The 12277-nt window shown below is 35.9% G+C and overlaps 1 protein-coding gene across 1 annotated transcript in view; it reads right to left on the reverse strand.

Moving 5' to 3' along the window:
* Positions 1–12277, reverse strand: part of CDH6 (cadherin 6) — a 118434-nt gene that overhangs the window by 13236 nt on the left and 92921 nt on the right. Inside the window, exons 4-7 of the mRNA XM_029941054.1 lie at positions 9343–9462; positions 7215–7382; positions 4897–5084; positions 2291–2544 (exon numbers count right to left, since the gene is read on the reverse strand). Of these exons, the coding sequence (XP_029796914.1) occupies positions 2291–2544; positions 4897–5084; positions 7215–7382; positions 9343–9462 (730 nt within the window). The remainder of the gene's footprint in view (positions 1–2290; positions 2545–4896; positions 5085–7214; positions 7383–9342; positions 9463–12277) is intronic.

Consider the following 12277-nt stretch of genomic DNA (forward strand, 5'->3'; position numbering starts at 1 on the left):
TAACATTGTCTAGCACCTAGTTGTTCAATATTTATATCTTGGATAACCAAAACTATGTGTGGATATATTTTCCCAATATAAGAATCAATTTTATCCTATAAAAGGACTCATTAGAATATGCATTTATATACCAATATATCCTTACTAGATCCTTATTGGTATTTTTATCCTTAAATCTGTATCTATATATGAAACCCATATGTACCAAGAAAAGGCTGGCATAGAAACTTTAAAATTAGCTGACAGCCAACTCAATCTGACAAGCTAGCTACTTCCTTTAATAAAACATAAAATAATGTAATGGGTTAAAATGGTATTCATTATAAAAAGTGAAATAGACATAAAAATGCAGCCTAAATTCCCAGGAGACATTATCTCTTTCAATTAAAAACATGTTGAGTTATCAAAGAGGTAACAAAGCTCATATTTATATAACCTTCCAGCATTAACACTTTTAAATTGGTCTTGACATTGACTTGCTAAAATTTTTTTCCTTACACACTTAGGACAGACTCCAAGTGAGAGAATAGTTGTGAAAGTACTTAAAATTATTTGTGTTTTACAAGCAAAGGTCATCATTCATTTTCCTGATTAATACTATTAAATGTATATAGAACACTTGATCCATGGAGTTAACATGTGGCTACTTTGGGTGACCATAGTCTGATTTAAGGAGTCTATAGATATTCCAGTAGAATGACAAAACAGCAGAGTCTATTTTTGCAATGATTTAAAACTATTCCCTGAATGTAACTCAGTGCATTTTTGTGTTTTAGATGTGGGACTTGTGATAAGGTTTCATTTGAACAAAGGGCTCATGGTTGAAAAGTAGAAAATGCCTTAGAACCTCAAAATATTTTATCTTCAGTAATATTCTTCATGCAGCCATCAGTGTGATCTTCTTAAAAAAGTAGTTTGAGATTAGATAATACTCCTATTCAAAGCTTTGCAGTGGCTTCCTACATCAATCAGAATAGAATTCGGTCTTTACCAAGGCCTTCAAACATTTATAGGACCTTACAACCTACCAAACATCCCCACTGCCTCACATCTTACCAACCACTCCCCACATTGCTCACTTTCTTCTAGCTTTGTAAGCTTCCTTGCTACTCCTTCTTCATGCCAAGCTAGCTCTGGCATCAGACCTTACCCTCATTTTCCCCTCTTCCGGGAATATTCTCCTCCCAGATATCATCATGGTTCATCCCTTCATTTCAATCAAATCTTTACTCAAATGATTTCCTACTAAGGACAAGCCTGACCACACTATCTTAAAATGGTACCCAAGATACTTTTTGTTTCCATATTCTTATTTTACTGCTTACAATGTATTTCAACTGAAATATTACATATTTGTTGTTTGCCTATTTCTGTCTGCCCCAATTAAAATGTAAGCTTCATGAGATCAGGACTTGATATTATTCTCTGTTGTGTCTCCAAAGCCTAGAACATGCCTGGCATAAGGCAGGTACCCAGATCAGAATATATCTGTGGGCTCACTGGTAAGAGTTCCTCTAGTCTGCTTGCTTTTTTACAGGGGCTAATTTACACAATGATATTCTGATTTAGCAGTTTTCTCATCTAGTCAACTAAGCTACTGACTAAAGCCTGGAAGTAGTTGACTCCAGTGGCTTCATGATAAAATTCTAGAATACTGAACCATCTGTGGTTTCAAAGAGCAATGAGTCTTTCTTGCAGCATGATTTACAGCTAAGGTATTAGGAATGAATAGGGAAAATAGAGCTTGCTTACATAGTATAAATTAGGATTCAGCTCTATTAATTTTCCTAGGATTTCACAGACATATATCATGAAATGGTTCTTATTTTTATCCATGTCTGAAAAAGAAAAAAAAATTATGCATCCAAATGGAGCATAGTTCTGTCTCTAAGTGTTACAGGATCGATTCTTCCACACTTGAGAAACAGACTCTCAGCCCAGTGTCTTGTTTATTAAAAATCACAGTGCTCTCTCCATGTCACTCTTTGACAAATCTAAGACCTTAAAGAAAACTTCCCAGCCAATCTGTTGTATTACCTTATACTATTTTCATGTAAGCAGTAAATTCCTATAGATCATTTTGTGTTTCCCCCCCAAATTTTTAGGTTCATGCTGCAGCTACAACAATATTTACATTGAGCAAGGAGATTTAAGATGCTGCTTAGAGTCGTTTTTCAGGAAGATACAAATATTTAATTGGAAAAAGCATTAATTTTCTAACTTGCAGGTGATACTTGAATAGCAATTGGCTGAAGTTTACAAAAATGACATGTCGCAGAAATGTGCTTACTTGACGGGATTCCTGGCAGCGTCAGGATCTTGGGCTGTGACGGAGCCTATTGTCGTGTTTATCTGAGCATCTTCTCTTATTTGGAGGATGTAGGCCAGTTTGCTGAAGACAGGGGGCTCATCCACGTCTTCCACCATAATTCTGACTGTAGCTGCATCTTTGAATGGACCCAGGTAGAGAAAGCGAGGTTCAACATGAGGATTGGAGGCTTCCACTTTGAGGGTGTATACTTTCTTCTTTTCAAAGTCCAAGAGCTTGGGGTGGGTGGAGAGAAGAGACATATTTAAAGCAGCCAAGACACAGAAAGATGAGACATGAGGCATCTTTAGTACAAATCACTGGTAGTGACTGTGAGCATATTGCTCAGAGACATCAGCACACAGTGTGATATTGGGCAAAGGCATGAGAGTTCAGAGGCCACACCATCCTGATGAAAAGTGTGGGCTGAAACCAGGTCTGCTGTGGCCTGGAATGTGGGTGCAAGGGTGCAAGGTATAATGGACAGGGAAGACAGCCTGGAAGCAGGAGTCTTGTAAAAAAGGACCCTCTGTAAAAAACTTTCTTGTATTTGACCAAAGGGAGCCATGTCAGGTACAAGTTGGCAAATATACAGATAATTCTGTGTCAGATGTTGTCACCTCTGACTTTAATTGAATATTTCATGAGTGTTTAAAATTTTCCAGCATTGGGGCACCTGGGTGGCTCAGTTGGTCAAGAGTCTGACTTCAGCTCAGGTCCTGATCTTGCAGTTTGTGGGGCTGAGTCCCATGTCAGGCTCTGTGCTGATAGCTCAGAGCCTGGAGTCTGCTTCAGATTCTGTGTCTCCCTCTCTCTCTGCCCCTCTCGCTCATACTTTGTGTCTCTCTGTCTCTAAATAAATGAACAAATGTTAAAAAAATTTTTTTTTAATTTGCCAGTATCTGGACCCCACCCTGGATCATTAAACCAAACTATCTGAGGTGGGGGTGGGAATCTATACTTTTAAATACCTCCCCCAGTTATTCTAACGTGCAGCCAAAATTGAGAACCACATGTTTGCATCATGACTTCCTCTTACTCATTCAGATAAAATAGATTTAATATGGGTGGTTTTTTTTTTTTTTTGCATGTGCATGAGTTGATAAAAAATTCCATGTGATATCCTGATAAGGGCATTGGGCTAATTACTCGCTAACAAAAGTAATGATCATTGTTGTCAGAGGTCTTTAGAAAAAGTATCTCTGCTTCTGGAGACATAGTGAACCCAAATGCTTACTGCTGACTTTTAGTTTTAGATGAGGATATGACAAGGCTCACTAGAAACACAATTAATCAAGACATTAGTGAAAGTGATTTAGTCGGCTAGGCAAAATTTCAGTTTGAATCTGATAAGGCACTAAGAAAATTAAAAAGGTTAATGCACACTAATGGGCTTCCTAATTATATTATAGTATAAAACATTGGTCTGAGTGTTGCTTAAACATGTTTTACTGTGTTTCCAGGTATTAAGACACATATTCCAAAGCTTAAAATGAATGGATTTTCTTGCTATTTACATCCACCTATGCTTATTTTTACCAGCAAATCTGCTAAAGAAGAGAGAAAATGTTATATGTGATAAAAGTGTGGTCATTTAAAAAGCTAATGAAAAATAAAATACTTTTTAGCTTTAAAGCATACAGTTTATTGGTTTTAAAATTTTGCCACACTTGCATGTACTACTCTGTGGTGCTAGACAATTTTGGGGGGGTAAATAGTGAATAAATACATAGGACAAAAATTGGAATCCAGAAATATAAAAATTTATTATCTTGTTCCAAAAAGTAGCTGAAGAGCTCGTAGGAAATTGGCGTTACTTAATTTATTTCTGTGGCCTTTTCATACCCTCTCTCTAATTTAGGCTATCTTTAGTAACACGCTGCTGTATTACTCTTTTCCTTCAAAGCATGTATCAGAATTGATAGTACACATTTGTTTATTTGCATCCTTGTCTCTTTTCTTCCTTTACTTGGCAGTTCAGTGAGAGCAGACACCATCATGTTGAACGTACCATTGCACCTGCGGCATCTAGAATGGTATCTAGCAGTGTCTCTTATTCATTGACAATATTTATTTTATGTACTTTAATGTGTACCATTTATTTTTATCATTTATTTACTTATTAGGAGGTTCTTGATAAAAATTTATTGAAAGTATAAAATTAATGAATGCATTAGATTATTGAGGACCTCTAAAAGCCAACCATTAGACTTGGCATTAAAAAATAATTATTAGAGGTACCTGGGTGGCTCACTTGGTTAAGTGTCCAACTTCAGCTCAGGTCACGGTCTCGCAGTTAGTGGGTTCAAGCCTTACATATGGCTCTATGCTGACAGCTCAGAACCTGCAGCCTGCTTCGGATTCTATGTCTCCCTTTGTCTCTGCCCTCTGCTGCTCATGCTCTCTCGCTCTCTCGCTCTCTCTCTCTCTCTCTCTCTCTCTCTCTCAATAAAATAAATAAAAATTAAAAAAAATAGTAAAACAAGATGTTTCACTAGATGCAAAACAAGATGTTTCATGTAAGATGTAAGTAATTGCCTTGGTTACTTGACTGAACTTGCTCATTTGTATTTAACAAACGGCATTACCTTTTTGACAGTAATAACGCCTTCCTGAGTTTCCTGGTCGGTGACGACATCGAACATGTCCAGCCCCTCTCCCTCTGTAATGCTGTACTCAATTTCAGCGTTTTCTCCCATGTCAGCATCACTCGCTTTGATCCTGCCAATTGGTGTACCCGGTGGAGAAGATTCAGGGGTTTTAAACTGGTATGTACCTATTAATCACCAGACAGATATAAGTCAAACACAGATGAAGGGTATTCTATCATAATAAAGACAAACCCCATTTTCTAACGGTTCTTTCAGACATTACTAAGGATGCAGCAGATTTGTACTTTCCTTACAATAATTAATGGTGCTCTATTCTTACATCTTTACTTTCATGATTGCTAAGAATATTTCTTCTGTCATGACCCATCTCTTTGCAAATGGAGAACACTTTTCTTGTCCTGTAAATAGGTCTCCAGGTTCATGGTATGATGGTGACAAAGACTGAGCTGCTCGAGATGAGTGCAGAAGGTTTCAAGCCCCTGTTAACTAATCTAGCAGAAAGAATGGAAAAGAATTTAACCTCAACTATGACTTTAAGCCAATTACGAGGTATTTCTTAAAAGGGTTCTTTGTGTATTCGCTAATAATAACTGAAGGTGAAAATAAATGACAGTGATCTGCAGAATGTATCCAAGTAGACACTCTCACTTATATGTGGAGCTGGTTTGTCTGACTTAGGGCAGAAATGCAGACAGCCACATTGAGAGAGAAAGCTTCTAGTTGTTTCTTTAAGTAATCCTTTCTTTTAAATTTCATTATAGTACTTTTTTATATGCATAGGTTTCTCCCATTCTTGTATTTGTATTGCTGATTTAAAGCCTGTATTTCATGGATGTACCCTTTTCTTATGTCCTCATGTTGCAAAATTAGTTTAAGGAGACTGCATGTGACTTTCAATTTAGATCTGCCCGAGTAGCATGTACTTAGGACAGTAACAACAACAAAAAAAGTCAGAACGAAACTCATTTTACTCTCACCCATTACATTTTGCCAACCATCTGTGCAAATTATTTTGGAAAAAAACCAGACTACGACACCCCTAAAATATAGTCATTCAATCATATTAACGCATTAAATGTTGGGCTCATCTTTGGCAAAATGATAGAACAAGCCAAGTTTCTCCCCCAGAGTTCCTCTTCTCTCCTGTGCTTTGGCATAGTATTCAGTAATGACCACAGGCTCTCCGAGGGGAGAGCAAAGTGAGGGGCGGTCTCTGTGGTGTTTAAGGTGCTGACAAACCCTTTTGTTACCCTTCCCCAGGGAATTCCCATATTGAAAAGGAGGTTTTTGGGTGAAGTGTTGCTGATTCTAATATTGTTATTTCAGGCGTCTGTGGGAGAAAATTTTAGGACCCATAAAACTATCTTCTACCCATGACATCAGAAATTAGTTTTATATATATATATATATATATATATATATATATATATATATATACACGCACACACACACATATTGCATTTAGCTGTGATTAAATACTTAAAAAAATTAAAGAAAATTTAACAGTTTCTGGTTGATCCATGTGTCTCTCTATTATAAAAGAAGCCCATATTAGTGGACCAGCATTAAAGAAATGCCATGAATGGGTAAGTGGGCTTTCTTTTTGATGGTGGGCAGCTATTTTGTCCTGGAAGACAGCATTCAGGTAGTTTTCTTAGATCATGGTCAGAAATGAATTTCGTTCCTGGAAAAAAATTACATTAAAACCAGTACCTCTTGAAAGAGCTTTATATGAAGGGCTCTAGTTTATTGCTTGATAAAAGTAGGTATTTAAGAATGTTGTTTTTCCTCCTTCCCCCCGCCCCCATCTAGCCATGAGAGTTAATGATTTTAGAGATGGCTTTTGTTATCTCAATTAACCATAATATAGAAAACTATTTATGATTACAAATGGATTAAGTACATGGGTATTTCCTGTTGTATTTTTAGAAACAGTAAAATGATAAATCCTCCCCTTATAAAGCTTTGTGGGGATTTAAAAGAGAGTACATGACTGATTAAATTCACAAAAATAAAGTCACAATTTTTTTCTTACAAATAGGAGCATGCTTGTATACATATGTTCTGCACAAGCAAATTTATGTCTGTGGTAGTATTTTTAATAAGGAAAAATAAAACAATAGTGTTACCTTTATAACTATCACCATACCATAAATCACCCAACTAATAAAAGTGTGGTTCTTCCTAAGTTCATTAATATTGATAATTAATAACAATGGAAAATAAATATCATTCTTAAAGTTAGAGTTTTATAAAAGTGCACTAAAGAAATTCATTCAATCAAATGTTCCTACTCTGGGGAAACCGGGGAGGATTGTCGTTGACATCAGTCAGAGTGATGTTCACTGTGGTGGTCCCAGATAATCCCCCCATCTGGCCACCCATATCCTTGGCTTGAATCACCACTTGGTACTGCTCCCTGTTTTCTCGATCCATGTTGAGCAAAGCTGTCTTGATGATACCTATGGATGCGAAAGTCAGAAGTGGAAAGGGATGTGTTAAAAATACTTTATCAAATCACTTATTTATGTAAACATAGAGGTCATCCACAATATGCAAACACTATCCAGATGTAATAGGTGACCTAGAGATGATTATAGATAGCCTTTATACTAAAGGAAATTATAACCACATAGGAGAGATAGATATATTAAAAAAAATACCCTATCACACAAGAATAAGTCAAATCTGCAATAGCATAGATTGTAGGTAGTATAAATATCATGTCTTATAAGATAACATAGCAAAACATAACCTGGCATGTGGCATAGTGTTATACTACCTAGAGCTGCTTGATAAAAGACATTTAAGTGTACTGTGAAGAAATTGCTAAGGAAGCCATTTCCTTGAACTGACTCTTGAGTTTCACTTAACTGAATCAGCTAATTGCTCATCAAATATACCTCCCATAATGAATGTTCAGAGGATTTTCTAAACCACAAACTATGGTCTTAAGAAAACACAGCTCAGTTCTCCCGTAATTATCAGCCTGTATAATCCTAGAGAGCGTAAGTTTTCCTAAAGTTGATGTGAGCATTAGTTCAGCTGGTCCCAGCAGTGACCAACATTCATTCTTACGTTAGGTTAATTTTATCTCTATTGTTCAGTAGTTATAAAATAAGTAGTTGAAAGAACTTCTAAAAGTTTGCCTAATCTCTGTGTAGGCTTTATGCCTAAATTAACAACATTCTTTCAAAAATCTTTATAGGCTTTAAAGGCTTTCAAGCCTTCTCTGGTAGCACATTCCAGTGCTTAACAACTAATGAAGCTGAAAATATCTTTTTTTTTTTTTTTAATTTTTAACACGAATACCTCAGACAACAGGTCACTTTTATCCCTATAGTCCTGGCTTCAGTGGAAGTGCAGCTCTGTCTATTCTCCAGTAACAGGACTTCTCTATTTAAATAGAGGAGATCACCTTAGCCTTTGTCCTTGACATTGAATATTTCTAATTTTTCACCCTCATTGTTTTTCAACTCAACATTTTCTTTCTCCTTGGGATTCTTTCCAAGTTCATTGCACCTCTTAACACATCAATTTTCAACTGGATGTAGTAACCTAGAAAAGTTTTGATTTCTACTAACAATAATGGATGCTTGGAAAATGTAGAAAAGGAATTCAACTCCTATTATGATAGCAAAAATATGTGTAGAATTTACTGTACAGCACAGACAGTATTTCCTAAGAAACAATTAATCAGAAGATAGTATGCTACTTTGTGGATAAAATACAGAAAAATGAGATGTTAAACAAAAAGAAGTTCTTTAAGGAAACCACTTTGTTGATTAGGTATCAGTAAGCACGGGCTAGACAAGGTCATAATAAAAATCTTACTGGCTTAACACAACTAACATTAATTTTTTTCTCATGCTCTGAGGAGGCCAGCAAGAAGCTCTGCTGATGCTAACAGACATCCAGGCTGGAGATCAAGGTCAACATTGGTTTCCATCCATGATTACTGTGGCAGGAGGAAAGGAATGTGGATTGTGCACCGCCATGTCTAAAAGTTCGGCTTGGAAGTGACTTGAATCATTGCTGCATTTATCGGCCCCAAAAATCTCATGGCTACATCTAGCTTCAGAGCAGGGTAAGAGATGCCAAATAACTAGTAAAAAAAGAATTGGAATATTTGCAAATAGCCCTAATGGCTATCAGGAGGCATTGGTTTTTAGGTTCACCCCAAGCTGGAAGAAAAAACTAACTTTGTATAAGTTTTCTGAATTTACCCTATATAAGTACAATGTATGAAACATCCTGAATTTTCTGAATTAAAATGATCTGGATATCATGTTTACATATATTGCTAGTATTTGGCAGATAAATCTGAGAAAATTCAATTACACTGTTTTTATTAATAAATTGTTTTTCTAAAATCAATTAAAATTATTAATTGTAAAAAGAAGGTTGAAAAGGAATTCTAACCTGTTTCTGATTCAACTGAAAAATAGGGCTGCCCCTGTAGGATACTATACACAACTTTAGCACTGTTGCCGTAAGTTGGATCATCAGCATCAGTTGCGGTGACTTGGACAACAAATGTGCCTGTAATGACAGAAACATAAACTGAAAATAAATCAAGGGCCCATGTGGATCCTTGATGCACACACAGAAAGAGAAAGCATGATCTTACTTTTTTACAAAAGTATCTTGGCAAAGGAGTAAAGAATTTCAGGATGATACTAGGTTAAAAAGCCATGGGTTTTTTTCAGAGTGCCTAGGTGGTTCAGTGGGTTAAGCATCCAATTTCAGTTCAAGTCATGATCTTGCAGCTTGTGAATTCGAGCCCCAGATCAGGCTCTGTGCTGACAGCTCAGAGTCTGGAGCCTGCTTCAGATTCTGTCTCCTTCTCTCTCTGCTCCTCACTTGTTTGCACTCAGTTTCTCTCTCTCTCTCTCTCTCTCTCTCTCTCTCTCTCTCTCTCTCTCTTTCTCTTTCTCTTTCTCTCTCCAATATAAATAAACATTAAAAAAAATTTAAAAGCCTTTGATTTCTCATTCTCAAAGAGTGTGATTGACATTTATAAATGTTGTAAGGGTTAGATTAAAGAGAAGCATGGGATGACCATGACCTTGGGTGGAACCAATTCCAACTAATGGCCAAGGATGAGATTTGTCATTCTTTGAAGTTATCCAGATCTAAGTCAATCAGCATCTTGCATTACTTTATCTTCAATGATTAGTTTAGGGGTGGTCCAGTCAGAAGGCCACTTGGGATTTTCATGGAATTATGTGTCATGAGTGATCTTTCTCCTGGGTTGTAATGTGCTGATGTAGGGTCTGTCAATGCAGCAGCTATTTTGTGACCTCAGAGATGCCAGCCTGAGGACAATGCTGAATATGATAGAAAATTTTAGAGAAATAAATGAATCCAAATCAAAGCATTTCGAAAACCCACTTTACTTTTGACCTAAGTATGACATAAGTCACTAAATACTTTTATTTGTTTAAACTAGTTTGAGTTGGGCTTTCCATTAAACAAAAGCATCCTAAATTATAAATATACCTAGTTCTAAGCAGTTGAAAGATCCTGAAACTTAAAAGAGGTAGTGTTGGATTAAAGAAATAATTAGAACACTAGAACATTCACATCTGGAACCTGTAACTCCCCAAAAATAATTATAATTAAATGTACAAAGAAGGCAATGATATTTTAGATCAGCATTCTTGTTTTAAGGACCACAGTCACCAAATAACCTGCAAAACATTCCTAACCCCCATGAGATTCCACACAAATTTTTATGTGTACGCTTACATGTATATTTTAGTGAATAGAAGATCCATAGATTTTATTGGATTCTCAAAGAGATCTGTGACTTCAAAAAGGGTAAGACCTTACTCTGATGAAGATCATCTTATGGTTGACTTTTGATATTCCTATCAGATAAATAGTAAGCATACTGTTAGAGTTCTCCTGTCCATGGAAAGGGCAGGGAAGTTATGTTCAGGGAATATTGGAAGTTTTACATTGCTTTTGTAATATCTAACCAATCCCATTTGTTGAACAAATATATTGTACTGTGGTGGATGCTCAGGATGTAGCATGTTGGTGCATAAGATAGAACACCCATCCTTGTAATTTGGGAAGGAAGGTGGAGACATGAAAGCATTAGATGACTTCAGAGTGAGGGCTAAATAATAGTCAATAAATAGCCACATTCTTACTTGACATCAATATAAAATTTGAATGCTTTTTGAATATGATTATCTGGATGTTTTGAGCACCTGTTAGTTGTCAGATATTGTACTCGGGGCTCTGCATTTGTTTTCTCATTTCATCCTCATGGTAATCCTTAGCTGTTGACATTTATTATTTATATTTTGTAGATACAGAACTGAAGGATCAGAGACATCAAGATGCTGCTTATTAGTAAAGTTTCAAATTCAGGTCTGTTTGACACCCAAAGGCCATTTATACCACCCTGCTGTGATCCCACATTGTAATGTGGGAGTAAGATGCCTTATATATGATAATAATGACATGGTAGTTTATGATAATGGTTAATATGAACATAACTGTACCTGTGTGCAAATTAGAAAAAGCCTTCCCTTTCTTAATTCTGTTGATTCCCGCTACCCCCAAATATTTATAATATATACTTAATTCTAAAATGGCTTCAAAAGCAAATGGCACACTCTCAAGTTGTGGGGGGTGACCCCTTGCACATCAAATTTTGTTTTCTGGGAATTGTTTTGCTGGGTGGTGCTGATGATGAGACTGTCATTTATTAATTGTTCCTTACTTTTACCACATAGAGGAAAAATATTTTTTCCTAACAAATTTTCCTCTTAAAAGAGTTTTAATCCCTCTCCTTTGCTTTGCTGATGGCTTGTGATTTTTCTAACGAAACAAAGTGGTTTTACGTAATGAGATGAACAACTTTTTGATGAGAAAGATTTAGATGGTTTACAATCATTTCCATGGATTAGGTTTTTCTAAGTCTTGGAACTGTGACCTACAATGCCTCTGATATTTGACTCATAAAATTATAGAAGAGTTATTATTAAGTAATTTAGCCCTTTTGAATTTGACACCGAATGAAAATAGAAATAACCCTTTATCTAGGTGGCTTAAAATTTGTCACTGTTTCCCATGAAGTATTTTAATACGGCTAAGAGTGATGTCAGAATGATTTTTTAAAATTTAAATTCTGTTGACCTTTTCCCGATTTAAGCAAATTAGAAGCATACATATTAACTTTAAAATTGGTAGTAGAATTGCACACAAAATATTAATTCATGATATTAATGTCATGAAAATCTCTTAACTTATATCACTTAGTAAAGGATATAGCTCCTAAACATCTCCTGCATAATTATGGATTTTTAAAAAGTTTTCTTTGGGTCTCTTTCCCAAACAC

Source organism: Suricata suricatta, chromosome 6 (assembly GCF_006229205.1).
Source record: "Suricata suricatta isolate VVHF042 chromosome 6, meerkat_22Aug2017_6uvM2_HiC, whole genome shotgun sequence".
Lineage (NCBI taxonomy): Eukaryota > Metazoa > Chordata > Mammalia > Carnivora > Herpestidae > Suricata > Suricata suricatta.